The sequence below is a fragment of the Coenobita brevimanus genome, chromosome 24 (genome assembly GCF_032717465.1).
Source record: "Coenobita brevimanus isolate Jiangsu-jjx chromosome 24, ASM3271746v2, whole genome shotgun sequence".
Taxonomy (NCBI): domain Eukaryota; kingdom Metazoa; phylum Arthropoda; class Malacostraca; order Decapoda; family Coenobitidae; genus Coenobita; species Coenobita brevimanus.
Window position 1 is genome coordinate 60,196,250 of NC_136977.1, and position 19,543 is coordinate 60,215,792.

The 19,543-nt window shown below is 42.6% G+C and overlaps 1 protein-coding gene across 1 annotated transcript in view; it reads left to right on the forward strand.

The window, feature by feature from the left end:
• The window catches only part of LOC145393456 (endoplasmic reticulum aminopeptidase 1-like), a 172,777-nt gene that overhangs the window by 122,088 nt on the left and 31,146 nt on the right, over nt 1–19,543 (forward strand). Inside the window, exons 14-15 of the mRNA XM_080267555.1 lie at nt 4,922–5,143; nt 15,543–15,692. Of these exons, the coding sequence (XP_080123681.1) occupies nt 4,922–5,143; nt 15,543–15,692 (372 nt within the window). The remainder of the gene's footprint in view (nt 1–4,921; nt 5,144–15,542; nt 15,693–19,543) is intronic.

Genomic DNA, 19,543 nt, shown 5'->3' on the forward strand with positions numbered 1-19,543 from the left:
GACATATTACCTAAGATAAAGTAAACCAACAAGATTATGGCTTTACTACTTAAATCAACAATGATATGGCTTAACTAAACCAACAAGAATATGACTGCTCACCTTTACCCAAGAGGACAACAGGCGTGATGGAGGTAAGAAAAGGATCTGAGGCAGGATGAGGCACCTAGCGCGCATCTCCTGCATCACCCACCACACCACCTGACACACCACCTTCCTCACCACTTTCATTACCAGCACTTTCGACACTTTCACTAGCTAATGCACTCACTTCGTTCATAAACCCTTCAAAGTCTATTTCTGACACCTCAGACATCTAATCAGTCTCTTGATCCTCCTCAGGATATGGTTCTTCTGATGTTGAAGGGAGTGATTCCTCACTTTGTTCAAGCCGAAGGTAACGGGTGATGAGTGTTTGCTTCCATCTGTTTACTTCCTGGTTGTACTGTACTTGTCGGTGTAGTAGTGGAGGGTTTTGTCCTGTGAAGACATCACCTCCTCCACTTGCAACTGAGCGCGTTCGATGTCCTTGAATTTATCAAGGGCATACAGTACCCGGCTGATCTCCATTATGGACAGATCTTCACTCTCCATCACTGGTGTTGCTGGCTTTTCTGCTGTGATCTCATGCTTTGCATCGGCCTTGTCCACTCGCTGCACGATTTCCTGGGGATCCCGCTCTGCTGCTGCCGAATGTAAACCCCTGATCTCCTCCACCGAGACGGCCTAAAACCCAGGCACAGCTTGTGCACTTGTGAGAGTGGCTGCCTCGGCAGAGGCCAGGAACTGAAAGCTGCTTCCCGGTGCGATTTCACACAGGTGCTGTATGAGGAGGCGCCAAGCATGGTTAATTGTTGCAGTGGTTATATCTGCCCAAGAGGACAACAAGAGAGTGATGGCATCCTTGAGGTTGAATGACTGCCCAAAAGCCATAATAGTCTTCTCAGGAGTTGAAGTTGGTTGTGTGGGTGCTGTGCGTAGTGAGGATGAAGCGGGTGGCGAGTCTAAACCATCCTCGGCATCCATGACATCACTCCCGGCTGAGTTCAAGTCAAGAATTGCCCGCAGTTCCTCACAGCTGTTGGTCTTGCTGTGGAGGTGATTGCAGAGGCGTTGGTGGTATAGCTGCTTGACCTTTGCAATCAACTCCTGGTCTAGCGGTTGGATGAGGGAGGTTGTTCTTGGGGGCTGAAAAACGATCTTGCATTCCTTGCTGAGGTCTGCTAACCAGGTTGGATGACTTGGGGCATTATCAAGGATGAGAAGCACCTTGAAGGGGATGCCAAGTTCCCAGGATTTTGCCTTGGCATCAGGGATGAAATGCCGCAACAGCCACTCGGAAATGATGCTACTTGTCATCCAACCATTGGAGTTGCTGTACCAGTATACCCCGCTGTCATCCATGCAGCGCAGATTCTTGTAACATCCGGGGTGTGCTGCAGTATGCACCACAACAGGCCGCATCTTGTGTGAGCCTGATAAGTTCACGGCGAACATGACTGTTATCCTGCTCTTGTCGATTTTTCTGCCTCGGGCCTGGCACTGGTGCTTACTAATGTAAGCACACTTCGGCATAGCCTTGTAGTATAGGGCTGTTTCATCAGCGTTATAAATTTGGTCCCTGCTGTAGCCACCCTCGTCGATTATCCCCTTTAGGATGACTGGATAATCCCTGGCCGCCATTTCATCCACTGATGCACCCTCCCCCGTGAGGCGAATGTGACGTAGCTCCTTCCTCTTCAGAAAGTGGCAAAGCCATCCCACAGAGGCTTTAAATGGTTTCTTTACAGCAAGCTTCAGAGCTGCAGCTTTGTGTAAAATCTTGGCCTGGTCCCTGATTTAGCGCCCATTCAGTGGAATTCCTTCCTTCTCCATCCTGAGGATAAATGTAGCCAGGTACCGCTCCATAAGAATTATAGCCTGGTTGGTCAGCCTGCTTCTCCCATCCAATGCCGCCGTCCCATATGTCTTCACAGTCTTCTTTATGGCCTCCCTGTTAGCCCATATAGTTCGCATGGATGATTCTGCCAAGCCTAGTTCCTTGCCAATGGCCGTGTTACCCTTCCCACTCTCCTTGTTCCTAATGACATGCATCTTCATGGCTTGGGTGATGCACTTCTTCCTGGAGGAGGGGGCAAACATCTTGGCTTACAGAAAAAATAGCCTCAGATTACACTGGAACGTACCTGGAACACTGAGTATACCCTCTGTGTGCGTGTGTTTCCTCTGTTGGGACTCTCACCTTACCACCCTCCAAGCGGTGCATATGGGCATTACGTGACGAGTGAGCAGCATCAACATCACAAGGTGGGTGGAGCGTAAGTAACTGTTATAGCTTCTTGGGGGGGCAATGTCACTTACTCGGGGTAACCCCGGATTTGGGCCATTCTTCGCCCCCCGTCTCGCTTACAAGGAGTTCATTTTGCATACTAATAAAAAATACACACACACACACACACACACACACACACACACACACACACATACACAAAGTAGGTCCTCACATACAAGGGGGATCGCGTACTCGGAACTCTCGTACTGTGGGGACTTTCTGTATATATATATATATATATATATATATATATATATATATATATATATATATATATATATATATATATATATATATATATACCATATATATATATATATACCATATATATATATATATATATATATATATACCATATATATATATATACCATATATATATATATATATATATATATATATATATATATGGTATATAGATAGATAGATGTACAGTCACTGCTCACATAATGCATGAATATTGTTCCTGGCAGGTCCTGCTTTATGAAAATTCTGCATTATACAGTCATATGTTTACATGTTAAAGGGTTTCACCTTTTGGAGCAATTTTCTGGGATTTTTCTGAGGACATTTACCTACCTAAAAATGACTTCAGTACATACAACCACTGGAGGAATCCTCACCTTGAATTGAAGAGTTTGTGCGCTTCCTGGTGGAAGGGGGAGTGGGATTCCAAGGCAGGGCAGGACTCCTACTGGCCCCTAGCATGGTCCTCTGGCCACACCAGCTGCACAGAGTCCTTTGTACATTTATAGCGCTTATTGGAACTCCTTCCCTCGCCTGTTGGTTGCAGTACATGACCAGGTATCTTTCCATCATAACAAAAGCTGGATCAGATGAATAGTTGACTTGTTGACTTGGCATTTTTTGGCAGTGGCACAATTATGTTCTCATTTCTCCTTCTGCTTGATCACATCAAGCTTCTGCTCCTGGGTCAAACTCTTCCACTGTCTTGCTGAGTCATGGTAGGGTGACATGGTTAGGCTGGGTCAGGTGGCAAAAAAAAAAAAAGCAAAGTTAACACACAGCACGTATGGAGGCAGAGCGGGGAGAGAGTTGACTGGAGTGGCACAGAAATGCTCAGTAGACCGTGACGATACCCTGTGCAGACACCAGATGCAATGTGCACTGTAACTAAATCTGCCTGCATTCTGTCTGTTTTTTACCGTGTTTTGACCAGTTGTCTCGTTTAATGACGAAATATTCCATAATTTTTGGTCTCAGGCCGCGTTTTCACTATTGTAGCAACATAGTTCTTTCTTTTAACCCCTCAAGACCAATGCCACACGATTGTTCTTTTGTGTAATTTGACATGCTATCCTATCCTGCATGATCAATAAAGACACACAAAAAACTGGTGGTGACATATATAAGAGCAGACCAATGAGAGCTAGTGTGTTTGGGATGGTATGGCGTGATTGGCCCCCCAAGGTGGGGGAGAAGGACCCCCCTCCACCACCACTGTCACTTTACCTCCCTCAGCCCCACTGCGTCATCTCCACGTTGTCCCCTCCCAACCAGCCATACCCCAACATACCCCCTACAGCAGTGTGTGTGCATAGCGACCCTTCTCCCCTCTCCCTCCTCCCCTATTCCTCCATCCTCCTCTCCCCTCCAGCCATACACACTCCTCCTCCACTTTTCGCCTGGCTTGTTTTGTTGCTATGGGCGTATGCCACACTGACATTTCATGCCTAGGGAACACTTCACATTGACATTAGTTATGTATATAAAATTATTTACCATAAATAATGCATTTTCTTTACATTTTCTATTTTCGTCCATGGAGGATTGGTAACTTTTTTGCATCTTTGATGGGCGATTGTGTGATAACTATTTGGTCAATCTGGCTGAAACATACATTTTCAGGTGTGTAAATTCAGTCTCTTGAAATGTGGAAGAAAAATTTTTACCTTGGTGAAAGTTGAAAAATCGACCCTGTTTTGTGACTGGAGGGACACACTTGCTGAGCGAATTGCGTACTTTAGGGGTTAAGAAATGGGCAATTTCTCCACCCGTGTAATATTTGTCAAAATCGCATTTTGACCATATCTTGGACTAAAAAAAAAAGGGCCGTGTTACAACTAATTTTGTGCTCTCTGATTGCGCGTTATGTGAGCTGTGACTGTATAGATTTATATATATATATATATATATATATATATATATATATATATATATATATACTGTATATAGATAGATAGATAGATGTAATCATAGATTCCTTACATAGCAAAGTGTTAATTATTATATACAAATTTAACATTCTGCATGATATACTGAAAAATGGTGAAATTGTTTACCTCATGGTTATTATTATTATTTTTTTACATACCACTTCATTATGGTAATAACTAATTTTATATCAAATTAGTATCCCATAGGAAAATATCTGAAGATGTTAGTGAAGAGTTCAAGCAGAAATTTCTACTGAGGAAAGTGAAATGTGGTGGTGTATATTTTTTACATAACGTGATACTGTAGTTGAAGGTTGGGATGTCTGTAGAACTCTCTTTGATCTGTATAAAATTTTGTCAGGGATATTATTTCTGTATGAGTATGGTGATTGTAATCTGGGTTTGGCCTCCAGGGCAGGCACCATCAATGCTTCTGTTGCCTTGGAGCTGAGTGGATACTTGCCAAGTGAGACAGCATATACACCCTGGCACACTGCCCTGGCCCACCTCTTCTCCTGGGTGAGCCTGGTCTTCAATCATCCTTGCCACAACCTTCTCCTTGAGTATATCCACACACTGGTCACCCCTCACTACCACCGTATTGGCTGGAATGACACTGGCACACACCTACAGAGGTCAGTAGACTTCTGCCTTTGATGATGTGTTATTACAGTAGAAAACTGTGTGTGTGTGTGTGTGTGTGTGTGTGTGTGTGTGTGTGTGTGTGTGTGTGTGTGTGTGTGTGTGTTTCTGTTTACCTACTCAAGTTTCTCCCTTGTTGAATCCCAGGGAGCTTAAACCTGGGCTGCATGCTTGTCCAACACTTAGGAACACAAGACAGGCTCCTGTGGTGTTGTGGAATGTGAGAGATGTAAATGGAGAATACATCTGAGTAGACGTACTGTGGTTGGTTGGGGAGCACATCATCCACTCATTCATGGCTCAAACTCTACTCCATGGGACTCTACGTTGAGTGACAAGCCAAATGATTTCCTGTAAGCCAGGAAATCATTTAACATGCTGGGTGGTAACCTTCTAACCAACCAATACGTGTTCCCTACATGTCAGCAAGTGAGTTGACAGAGGGTTAGTGCCCCTCCCTGGAGAACTACTAACTGAAAAGACGAACAGAATGCCTCAGACCAAGACTGACCAACAGGTGATGACCAAGGACCGTACAAAGGACATGATGCAGATTTCAATGTGGATTGTGAGGGGTGCAAATAATGAGGTGAGAGAGAGAGAGAGAGAGAGATTGTCCAGGTGCTTAAGGATGCAAAAGTGGACATGTTTGGGTTGACTGAAACTAAATGGAGGTGTGAGAGTGGGAGTATGGATTGGTTATATGTGCAAGAGTAGGTGAGAAAGAGAGGGGAAAAGGAGGGTGTATGTATTGCTGTGTGTAAGAGATGGAAGAAGATAAGAGAGTATGGATCAATTGCTTAAAGGATTGTGTGGGTAAGATTGAAAGTAGGAATACAGGCATGGGCGAGTGTGTGTATATGTACATGTATATGTACCCACAGATGACTGCGAACAGAGTTAAAGAAGAGTTCTGGGCAAATGTGGAAGCGTGCATGGAGAAGTTTGAGACGAGTGAGAGAGTGTTTTTGATTGGAGATATGAATGGCAAAGTAAGGAATTTGAAGGTGGATGTAGTAGTTAGTGAATGGGGTGTGCCTGCAAAAGTGGATGAGAATGGTAGTGCTCTAGTGGAGATCTGTGCAGGAGGGGAATTTGGTGATAGCTAGCATCCTCTTTAGGCACAAAATGATCCACAGATACTGTATATGTGGCGAGTGATGAGAAGGGTGGGTGGTGAATGGAAGGCAATGATTGATTATGTGTGTGTGGATAAGAGAATGAGAAGGTATATACTGGCTGCAAGAGGAGCCTGTGGAGTCACATGGAGAGACAGGCTGACGAATGAGGATATAAAGGAGCGTTGTGGTGTTGATGTGGATGTGATAGGAAGCGTTATGAGGAACACACTGAGGTGGTTTGGCCATGTTGAGAGGATGGAGGGTGAAAGACTGACGAAGAGAGTGTATGTGAGTGAGGTGGAGGGGGGAAGAGGGAGGGGGAGGCCGAGGATGAGATGGGGGGATGGGGTGGAGAGGTATATGAGAGAGGAGGGTGTGAGTTGGGAGCAGGGCAGTGAAATGGCGGGGGACAGGGCGACTTGGAGGCGATTTGTTTGTGGCCACCCCAAACGGGATTGAGGCTTCTGGCAATAGATAGATAGAAGAGCATACAGAGGTTAGGGGAGTGGACTTTCTGACCACCACTTGGTGGTGGTAAAAGTCAAGGTACAAATGCAATGAATGAATAGAAGGAGAGAGGGGCAGGAGGAAGTAGTCCATACAAGGAGGGTGGAAAGGGTGCAAGCAAAATATAAGAGAGAAGTGGAGAGCAAGTAGGTAAATATGATGGAGATGGAAGGTGTGTGTAAGATATTCACACAAGAAATCTGTGCAGTATGTTTTTTTTTTTTTTTTTTTTTTTTTTTTTTTTTTTTTTAAATAATGCGAGGAAGAAGGAACCAAAGGCCATGAGCCCGCAGTAACAGTTCCCTCCAAGAGAAAAACAAAATACAATATAGAGCCAAATTCAAGATCCGATCATTTTGAGATGCCTGGACACACTGCGTTTGAAAGACTGGAGATCATAGGCAGCAGGAAATACAGACAGAGGGAGACAGTTCCAGAGTTGACCTGTTGCATAAATGAAAGACTGGGAGTAACGGTTAATTCTTGCATTAGAGAGTTGGACAGAAAAAGGATGAGAGTCTGCTGCCAGACAGGTGCTACGCGCCCGTCGTAGAGGTGGAGGAATGCAAGCAGACAGTTCAGAGGAGCAGTGACCATTAAAGTAGCGATAGAAAAGAGATAAAGATGCAACAGTGCGGCAAAGAGACAGAGGTTGAAGGGAGTCAGTAAGAGGAGGAGAGTTAATGAGACGAAAAGCCTTTGACTCCACCCTATTGAGAAGAGCTGTATGAGGGGAGCCTCCCCACACATGAGAGTTGTAAAGTGGTGTGTGGGGTGAGAAGAATACAAAAGGAGGTGCAAGGAACAGCATGATGGAAATGAAGAGATGAGACAAGCTCTGGCACAAAATAACAGAGCATATAGTGAGTGGATGGGAAGCAGAGGCATGGAGGAAGTTGAGAGATTGAATAGAGGGTTATATGTTGAGAGGAAGAGGGAGAAGAGGGATGAAAATATCAGTAAGAAGAGAGTGGATGAGGAATTTGGAAGGAATTTATGTGTACAGTGGAGGGAATGTAAGAAATTGTTCTGGAAGGAGGTAAAGAGAGTTAGGGTAATCAGGAAGATAGTAGAGGGGTGAAAGATAAAAATGCAAGATTGACAGTAGAGAAGGGAGAAAAAGTGAGCAGATGGAGAGAACATTTTTTAAGGAATTGTTAAACATAGAGAATGAAAGTAATGTGGGTATAGGTGGCAGGGGAATAGCTGGGAGGAGAAGGGAGATGAGAAGGGAGGAAGAGATCAGTAGGATGGATGCAATGGAAGTTATAAAGAAAATCAAAATGGGAAAACCCCAGAAAATGATGATGTGTGATGAAATGCACAAGCACGGGGAAGCGATAGGAGCAGAATGGATATGGAAGATGTGCAGATTGGCCTAGGAGGAAGGTAGAGTCTCAGAAGATTGGAAGTAAGGTATAATTTTTCACCTGTACAAAGAAAAAATAAGTACAAAGTTATAATTATTCACTTGTGCAAAGAGAGCAGTAAGAACACAAATAATGGAGAGACAGATGGCGTTGGTAATGAATGGTGATGGATGGAATATCTCTAATTTATTGTAAGCTGATGATGCAGTACTACTTGCAAATACCACACAAGAACTTGGTAGACCAGTGCAGAGTTTTGCTAATGTCTGTGAGCATTGTGCCTAGAGAATAAATGTAGAAATAAGTAAAGTGATAGTTCTTGAGAGAGAAGGTGAATCCCAGCTTGATGTTACAGTGAATGGAGAGAGACAGGAATTGGTGAGAGAGTTCAAATACATGGGTATAGTGATAAAAAAAGAGAGGAAAATGTGTGAAAGAAGAGGAAAATAGAGTGACACAAGGAAGGAAAGTAGCTGGTGCAATGAAAGCCTTGATAAGAAACAGAGGCTTGAGTGTTGCAGCTATGCGAGGCTTACATGAAGGAGTGTTAATGCCACCTTTAACATATGGATGTGAGACTATGGTGTGGCATGAAAATGAAAAGTCAAAAGTAAGAGCAGCAGAGATGGGACTGCTGAGGGATGTATGTAGAGCACAGAAATTGGATAGGATATGAAATAATATGATTTGTGAAAGATGTGGAGTGAGGAAGTCTGTGGACACCAGAACTGAAGAGAGTGTACAGAGATGGTTTGGTCATGTGGAGAGAATGGATATCAATAGAGTGGTGAAAAAGATATATCTGAGCAGATTTGAAGGAGGGAGGAGGTAAGGTAGTCCAAGGAGAAGGTGGAGAGATATGGTGGATGAGTGTGTGAGGAAGAGAGATATGGAAGTCGGTGAGGCTAGGGGACTGACAAGAGATTGAACTGGCTGGATGAATGTTGTGAGAAGAAATGCATGATCAGGGATTTGGCACCCCTTTTTGGAGTGACAGCATCTGGATTGACTCTATTGGATACGTTTAAGTGAAGCTACAGAATGTCATGATAGTTTTTGGTGTATCAGATAGAGCCAGGATTCCGGGGGCTTGAATGATGAATGAATGGAAATGTGGCCCATTGGATATGGCACACTTAGGCTATCTGGATGTGCTACTCCTCACCCTGCACTAGGGTGGGAAAGGAGGTCTGGATGATGATGATGATGACAAAGAAAAAGGGGGGAAGAAAGTGTGGTAATCATAGGGGCATTTGTCTTCTTAGTGTAAGAGGAAAAGTATATGGTAGAATATTTATTAACAGAGTTAGAGAAGTAACAGAGGAATGAGTTGGAAAAGAACAGGGAGGTTTTAGGAGGGAAGACGTTGTGTAGATCAGAAATTCATCCTTAGGTCTTTAGTGGAAAAGCTTCTAGAGAAGGGAAAGAAGTCGTATGCGTCTTTCATGGATTTGGAGAAGGCATATGACAGAGTGGATAGACAAGGAATGTGAAAATATCAAGAATATATGGGGTAAATGGGAAGCTGATGAATGTCATGAAGAGTATGTATGAGGGTGCTAAGGCTGCGATGCATGTGGAGGATGAACTGAGTGAATTTTTCACTCTGAATGTTGGATTGAAACAGGGATGTGTCACATCTCCAGGGTTATGCAGTCTGTATATTGATGGGATTATAAAAGAGATACAAGATAGGGCACTGATTGTTGCAGCAGCCCTCATGAGAGAGGGCAGCATTTGGAAACTTCCTGTTATGTTTTTTGCAGATGATACTGCATTGTTACGTGAAGATGAAGGGAAACTGCATGGCCTGGTGAATGAGTTTGGGAGAGTGTGTAAGAAATGGAAGCAAAAGGTAAATGTAGAGAAGAGCAAAGTTGTGATTTTCAAGGGAAATGAAGTCATTGAATGCACAGTAAAGTTGGATGATGAGGAAGTGGAAAATGTGAGTGCATTTAAGTAACTGAGTAGTATGATGAGTAAGGATGGAAGTTTAGAGGATCAGGTGCTTGAAAGGGTACAGCAAGGAAGAAAGGTTGCTGGTTCTTTGATAGTTGTGATAAGAATTGTGGAAGTGAACATGGAAGTAAAAAGTCTCTGCATGATAGTATTGTGATTCCAACTCTAACATATGAAAGTGAAGCTTGGACCTTTTTGGAAAGACACAAGTCAAGATTGAGAGTAGTGGAAATTGAGTTATTTGAGAGGAGCATGTGGAGTTACATGGAGAGACAGACTGACAAATGAGGATGTGAAAAAGCTTTGTGGTTTGGATGTGGATGTGATAGAAAGGGTTAGGAGAAACACACTGAGGTGATTTGGCCATGTGGAGAGGATGGAGAGCGAGAGACTAACGGGGAGAGTTTATGTGAGTGAGATGGAGGGGGAAGAGAGAGGGGGAGACCGAGGATGAGATGGAGTGATGGAGTGGAGAGGTATATGAGAGAGGGCGTGTGAGCTGGGGGGAGGGCAGTGAAATGGCAGGGGACAGGGTTACATGGAGGTGATTTGTTTGTAGACACCCTTTTTGAGATTAAGGCGTTTGGCTATAGATAGACAGATATAAATAATGAACGTGTATAAGGAAGCAAGGTATTATGTGGTGGCACTATGAAAAATTAAGATGAAAGAGAGGGGAATTGGGTGGGACATGTAAGGTCTGGTATGAGCTTGCATGGGTGGATTAAAGAGAGACTTCTTATGTTGATGAATATTGAATGACAGGAGAGGAATAATAGGCTATAATTATGTTAATTCATTGTGCATGTATATCAGGTTTAATTGTACAGTAAGAGTGAAAGTAGCACTAATAATTTTGTATACACATAGTAATGATAGAGGTGTGTGGAAGAGTGGATAGGACTTGACACCAACCTCCAGGGCCAGCTATAAGCCAGTTGAACCAATTGCTCCCAGGTGGGTCCTGTGCCGAAGGGGGTCCCATGCTTGGAAGCTAGGGTAACCTAATCTACTCTAGTTTTGTCAAGTACACACACCACATTGCAACATACACCTAACACTACATTTGCAGGAAAGATAATTTAATTTTCTTCTGAATTCATAAAGTCAGTAAAATTTGTTTATCTGTCAATCTATCTATTGCCAGATGCCTCAATTCCGTAAGGGGTAGCCACAAACAAATCACCTTCATGTTGCCCTGTCCAATGCCATTTCACTGCCCTGTTCCCAGCTTACACCTCCCTCTCTCATATAAATTTCCACTCCACCCCTCCTTCTCATCTTCGGCCTCCCCCTGCCTCTCTCTCTCCCACATTCCCCGTCTCCCTCCCACCCTCCACCTCACTCACATACACTCTCCTCATTAGTCTTTCGTTCTCCATCCTCTCCACATTGCCAAACCACCTCAGTGTATTTCTCCGAATGTTTTCTATCACATCTACATCCACACCACAATGCCCCTTCACATCCTCATTTGCCAGTCTGTCTCTCCACATAACTCCACATGCTCGTCAAAAAAATTCATTTCTACTGCTGTCACTGTTGATTTATGTCCTTCCAACAAGGTCCAAGCTTCACTTCCATATGTTAAGGTTGGTATCACAATACTGTACTGTCATGCAGCAACTTTTTTACTTCCTTGCTCACTTATCTGTTCCTTGTCATTGCATTCAAAGAGCCAGCAACCTTTCTTCCCTGTTGTGCCTTTTGACTTAACACTCCCTCTTCCATCTCTCTTTCCTTCATTTGTTCCTCTTCCTTCTGCCTATGGGTGACTCTACACTGAGTGACAAGCTAAATGGTTTCGTGTACACCAGGGAACCACTTACCATACTACACTGGGTGAGAACCATATAACCAAGTTATGGTGCCTGGTGTTTTTTTTTTAGTAATTACGGCTCTCCAGTCGGATTGAGCTGGTGCAGCTTTATATCCAAGGGGTGGTTGGGATTAATTACCAATGTAATGGCACTCAGAGATGAGTGAGGCTTTTCACTTTCATCTTACCAACTTGCCTAGCCCCGGGCTCTTATGCTTCTCATGGGGCAACATAGGATTGGATGATGGCTGGATGGATGTACCCATTCAAGCACTTCACCCTCTAAACTTCCATCCTTACTCATCACACTACGTTAGTACTTAAATGCACTAACATTTTCCATTTCCTCCTCATGCAGCCTCACTTTCCATTCAATCGCTTCGTTTCTCTCAAAGACAATTTTACTCTTCCTAACATTCACCTTTAGATTCCGTTTCGTACACACCCTCCCAAACTCATGTACCAAGCCTTCCAGTTCCCCTTTGTGTTCACATAACAATAGAAGTATCATTTGCAAACAACAGTACAGGAAGTTTCCAAACACTGTCCTCTCTCATTAGGGTTGCTGCAACATCCACTGCCCTACCTTGCACCTCCTTTATAACCCCATCCATATACAGACTGAACAACCGTGGGGACACGACAGATCCCTGTTTCAATCCAACATTGAAATAGAAAATTTCACTCCGTTCACTGTCCGCATGCACTGCAGCCTTATCCCCCTCATACATATTCTTCACGTCATTCAGCAACTTCCCATTTACTTCAGATGGCAACATTACAAATGACCTGCATGGAAAAGTAAATATCTTCGCCAGTACATTCGCCAGAAATTCAACCATAGAGGAAGTCAGCCAGAACGTTCCAGTACTAGAACTTGACTCTCCCGAAATTGTTCCACTTAAAATATTGTACAGACAAGATGTGTAAAGTCCATCCCAGACAATTTACCAGCCAACAAAGCTCCAGGCCCAGATGGAATTCCTCCAATTTTTTTTAAAAAGTGTTCCCCAGAACTAGCCTCTGTTTTAGCTAAATTATTCAGACTAATGAGTTATTTAAGAGGAGCCTGTGGAGTCACATGGAGACACAGGCTGACGAATGAGGATATAAAGAACCGTTGTGGTGTGGATGTGGATCTGATAGAAAGCGTTATGAGGAACACATTGAGGTGGTTTGGCCATGTGGAGAGGATGGAGGGTGGAAGACTGACGAAGAGAGTGTATGTGAGTGAGGAGGAGGGGGAAGAGGGAGGGGGAGGCCGAGGATGAGATGGAGGGATGGGGTGGAGAGGTATATGAGAGAGGGGGGTGTGAGTTGGGAGCAGGGCAGTGAAATGGCGGGGGACAGGGCGACTTGGAGGCGATTTGTTTGTGGCCACCCCAAACGGGATTGAGGTGTCTGGCAATAGATAGATAGATTCAGACTATACATACGTACTTCTTCATTCTCTAATTCATAGAAAAAAAGCCAATATCCACCCAATTTCAAAGAAAAGAAGTTCATCTGACCCCTCTGATTACAGACCAATAGCTGCTACATCTTCTTGGTAAAGTATTTGAAATTTTAATTAATAAGCACATAGTTAAACATCTTGAATCCAAACAACTTAATCAGTGATAGACAATATGGTTTTTGCCACGAAATATCCACCATTGACATACTCAATCTCCTGACTCATACCGTCCATCAATCAATCGACCTACATGGAGAAACTCATGCAGTAGCCCTTGATATTTTTAAAACTTTCAGCAGAGTATGGCACTGTTTCCTGCTGTCCAAACTCCCTTGCTATGGACTTATGTCTTTTGTTCCTCTGCTTTCCTTATATCTCAGGAAACAGAAAAATAAGAGTAAAAGTAGATGATGTATATTCCAATTTCCACTCAGTTAATGCCGGCATGCCGCAGGGATCATTTCTGGCACCAGCCCTGTTCCTGGTTCATAGTAACCCTCTTGCACTCTTTCGACACAGCCTGAGTCCAACCACTGCCAAGTATTGAGTGACAGTCTCTCGCCAGCCCAGACCTCACGCTCCCCAGACTCCTCACTTAGCGATTTGTGCGGTATCAGAAACTGATTTCAATCACTTCATTCCCCCTCCCTTATTATAACTATTGTTTTGAAACTGGTTTATGTTATAAATTAATGAATGATCTTTCTAAAGAACGAAAAAAATATAAAAAAATGGAATTACCATACTGTATCATTCACTTATTTTTTCAGTGCTCATTTACTCACAAACATACAGTATAAACATTTCAGCAAGGATTATAGAATATTGTGGAGCATTTATCTGCAATCCATTTCATAAAAGAATGACACTTCTAGCTATACTAGAAAATTTTTTTATGACATACGGAATGACAATAGTCGTTCATCACGCCTGGCCGCTATGAATGAACTGTTTCCTGTCATTTCATTCTCGCTGGCCCAGACCTCACGCTCCCCACATTCCTCACTCAGTGATTTGTGCGGCATCAAAAAATGATTACAATCATTAATTTCTCCTGCCCTAATATTTAACTCTATTGTTATGAAACTGATACATGTTACAAATGAATAAATGATCTTCCTAATGAATGAAAAAAAAATAAAGGATATAAAACATCATACTTTATCATTCAGTAATGTATTCATTTACTCACTGACATATATACATTACTCACACACTGTTTTTCCCCCCCCCCCCATAACAACAGACTTTTGTGAAAAAAATACAGTGTGTGAGTACTGTATGTATGTCAGTGCGTAAATTAATACGTCACTGAACGATAATGTATGGAATGGAAGAATTGGCAGTGACCCTGTTAAAGATGTGATGAGTCATATTGGAATGCCAGGAGGGAATGATAATGGATGATTTCTGAAGGTTCGGTTTCAAGAAGAGTCATGCATTAATAGTATTTCATATTAAATCATGGAGAAGTAATCACTCATACACTTGGTATTTAGAGATTGATAAAATATTGAAAGGAGCCTGATTGATTACAATATCTGATTGTGCAGAGAATGATGCCTAGGAGTCTTCTTGACTGCAGGGCAATGAGAGACTGATTTTTCTCACCATGTGTTTGTGGCATGAAGGTGAAATAAAGAGGAACTTGGAGGATAGGGGTTGAGAAGAGTACTCAGAATTAAAAATTAAAATTAAAGAACCTGACAAATCAAGCAGTGGCAAATGAATACTCCTGTATGGTTAAGTTACCAGATGCAGGACTAGTTGTAAACACTTCCACCATGGGGGAATGATGCTTTGGTGGTCACAGTCTCAAGATGCTGGTTAAAGGTGGGTACTAACCATGTTAATGGAAAGTTCAGAGTGTAGACACTTCATTAGAAACTCAGGGAAAGATTTCTTTATATTTTAAAGCATTCAGTGGAGTTTTTCACACTCCTTGCCTCAGTTATCTTTATCTGAGATGTGTTCCTTCCAGCCTTCTTTAAACACTGGTACATGTTAGGGAGAGCCATGATCCTTGTCAGTACTCGTATATCCACACAGCAAAGGGAGAGAAAACTGATTTATGCCCCAATATCTTCTTTGTCTTATTTACTTTGTGTGCATACCATATATGAATAATATATGATTATGAAACACTTTATTTGGCTTCAGACTGCTGCGCTCAGAGTTACTGGCAGCAGCAGTACACTGTGGCAATACGGATGCCATTCAGGAAGCTCAGCATGTGTTTTCTGACTGGCGCAACAATAGTAAGCCTATACCACCAAACCTCCGATCTGTGATTTACAATACAGGAGTCAGGTGAGTTTGTCTTATGAAGACCTTTAAAGTACTGAAGTCTCAACCAGCCATATCTTTGAATTATAAATATTCACCCATAATGATTTAACTTAATAATTAATACTTTCATTGGATGGTAAGGATACTCACCATCCACTCACTTGATGCAGTGCTGCTCTTGGGTGCCTGCCCTTTTCTTCTTTTCCTTCCTTCCTATTCTGTGTTTCTTTCCTTCCTTCTTTCCTCTTCCTTCTGTCCACAGGTAACTGAACACTGAGTTACAAGCCAAATGCTTTCCTTTACACCATGAAACTATTTACTATGCTGGGTGGTAACCATATAACCAAATTATGGTGCCTGGTGGTTTAGTGGGTAATAACGGCTCTCCAATTGCATTGAGCCAGTGCGGGTTTATATCCAAGGGTTGATTGGGGTTTATTGTTCACGTAATGCCACTCAGGGATGAGTGAGGCTGCTTACTCTCATCTTATATGTCAGAACCAACATGTCTAGCCCCGGGTTCCTACGCTTCTCATGGGGCAACACTGGATTAGATAATGGATGGATGGATTAATTAATACTTCTTTCAGTATTCCAGGTTTTTATGTATTTATCTGTAAGGCTTCTTGTATTTTGTGTAATGCAGGAGTCTGCAGTACAGTAGCTTCACATCCTGTATGGTTATTTGATCAGATAAAACTGCCATACTGGACTACAGTGGAATATCTTAAATCGCAGCATAATGGTACTGAGCACACGCTGTGATTTGAGAACTCTGCGAGTTAGAAATAACTAATCTTATGGGGGAAGTTACGTATCTGTGTGTCATCTTGGAAAAATTACCCTCCTTACCCCTAAACCTTCATCAGTCTAGTTACCAGCGAACACTGACAACCTGGAAAAGAAATTGGTAAAGCATATTTAATGGGAATGAACAATATTGTAAGTTTCTACTCTGACTGACAACATGGCCTGCATGGACGGGGGAGGGGAAAAGGATGCCGAGGCTTGAGGTGGACTGCGGTCTTTCAGCACAAGGTGAGTGTGCTGCTGCCTCTGTGCCGCTTCCTCCTCATCAGCTTCCCTCAGGAACTCCGGAAAGTCCAGTATGGAGACAACGGAAGCAGTGTTGTCGTCGCCCTCATCTGCCTTTGTGTTGTCGTAAGAGACTGATCCATTGAGATTAATTCTTTTCCAAATGGGTGCAACCTTTCCATATTTTCTATTGAAATGAGTCTTTCACAGGTTACTTGTTATTATTCCTGGATTACCACAGCTACTGGGCATTTTTATAGACTTACCTCTGAAAGCTATAAATGAGGATATAGAATGCATGGTATACTGATGTGTCGTCGGATTGTTGTTTAGTAAACAATACGGCCAGTTGGAGAGATTGTAGGTAAACACTGCTGCAGGTTACCTGTCCACTTCCTTGAATGGCCCGAAATAGGTACTGTATACAGTATTTTGTTTTTTTCCCCTCACTTCTTGCAGTCACAATTAAGCAATTAACTATCTGTGTTGCTTATGTACCAAAATTACTTGAGATCGTGAGTTTGTCATGAATGGAATCACCGCACCTTTTTGGTAATGCATTACCTTATTGAGTCCATAATGGTGGGCAATTTTGGCTTTTTTCTCACTGCCGTCAGTCCTCTCTATTATGTCTTATCTTTTGGGTGCGCTCCAATCGGATTGAGCCGGTGAAGGTTTATATCCAAGGGGTGGTTGGGGTTGATTGCTCATGTAATGCCACACAGGGATGAGTGAGGCTGGTCACTCTCATCTTAAATATCAGGACCAACTTGCCTAGCCCCGGGTTCCTATGCTCCTCTGTGGGGCGACATAGGATTGGATGATGATGATGATGAACTTTTGGGTGTAAATTAACCTTGGCCTCTTCTATTTCCCCTTCCTCTAAGAAACTGTAGGCTTAGTAGGGCTACAATCACCCATGCTAAAACTGGGCAAGCAGAGGAAGCACAAGGGAAGGGGGGAAGAAAAAAAAAAAAAAAAAAAGTCAACCCCACTGGAACCACACATTATCAACAGAGAGGAGATAGGACATTGAACCACGTGCCAGGGTGTCAAGTGTGCACATCTTTCATGCTGCACATGGGAGGGAAGCACTGTGATTGGCTTACAGTAAGTGCTATGCCTGAATATGATTAGCTTAGTAATTGCCATACTTGACTTCAATTAGTTTACGCCTGGCTAGACTCATGGACTTGAGGTAATGGTGACGTATATTACACGAGGCCAGAAAAGCATCACTTTTGAGGCTGCATACATGAATTTCATGTAATTTCCACGAGTCAGGTGTCTGCCCTTTCCTCCCCTCCATCCTTCTTTCCTTCCATCCTCTTCTGTCTTTCTTTCAGTCTTTCTTCATTCTTCTGCCTGCATGTGACTTTACACTTCCTCTTCTGTCTTTCTTTCCTTCATTCGTTTCTCTTCCTTCTGTCTGTGGGTGACTTTACACTGAGTGACAAGCCAAATGGTTTCCTATAAACCAGGAAACCATTTACTATGCTGGTTGGTAACCATATAACCAAATCATGGTGCCTGATGGTTTAGTGGGTAATTAAGGCACTCCAATTGGATTGAGCCAGTGAAGGTTTATATCCAACAGATGGTTGGGCCTCCTACGCTCCTTATGGGGCAATGTAGGATTGGATGATGGATGGATACTGATGTTGCAAACTGTTGCATGATGTTGCTGTGTATTATGATTCTGCTATTTAGGATCACATAATTTACAGGATTCCACTGTAATTCCATACTGGACAAATAATAAACATAATGGGGGAAGTTATTTAGATCAAACAAGACTATAAGGCACAAGAATCCCTTGAATGTTGTAAACACAGATAGGCAAACACACAAAATTACAAATTGACATGATGAATAAGGGCAGGCACCACACACACACACACACAGAAGAGGGTATAAAAAACATCAAAATAATTTGAAGGTGATATATACTAATGTTAATGATATAATATCGGCAAGGCTTGAAATTAACGATTTCTTGAAAGAACGTGAACCTGATGTCATGTGCTTTGTAGAGACCAAATTAAGAGAAGATATTGATGTTCATTTGGGAGATGGTAAATACAAACTGTGGAGAAGAGACAGAAAAGAAAAAATGGAAGGAGGAGTGATGATAGCAGTGAAGAACAACATAAATGTAGATACTGTGGAAATGGGAGAAGGGAGAGCTGAAGTGATATACATGAAATTAGAAACTGGAGAGAATGGTAAGAGAGATATGGCGGTAGTGTATGTTCCCCCTAAGACGAGAGCATGGAATGATGACGAATACCATGAGATGCTGGCAGATATGGCTAGTTATTTACAAAACATAATTGAGAAAAGCAGCAATATAATTTTGGTGGGTGAGTTTAACTGTAAAGAGGTGAACTGGGAGGAATGGGACTCAGGAGGCAGCGAGGATTCATGGGGCACTATATTATTAAATATAATAATGAATAATGTGATGACGCAATGGGTCAAAGAAGAGACACTGTTCCGAGGTGAGGACACACCAGCAAGGTTAGATTTACTGTTTACCAAAGAACCCGACGTAATAGAATCATTGAAATATTTTGTCCTATAGGAAAAAGTGATCAGTGGTTACTGAGTTCCAGATGATGATAGGGAACGTCGAGCCAAGAGACGAGCTTCATAGACAGGGAAGATACAACTTTGGGAAAGCAAATTTTACAGGATTGAGAAAATTTTTTGAAAATGCAAATTGGAGAAAATTCAGAGAAACAAGAGAGATACAGAGGAAGTGGGATATCTTTCTAGACCTCTATAATTTGGGAGTGGAAAAATTTGTACCAAGAGTAAGAGGGAAAGAAAACAGG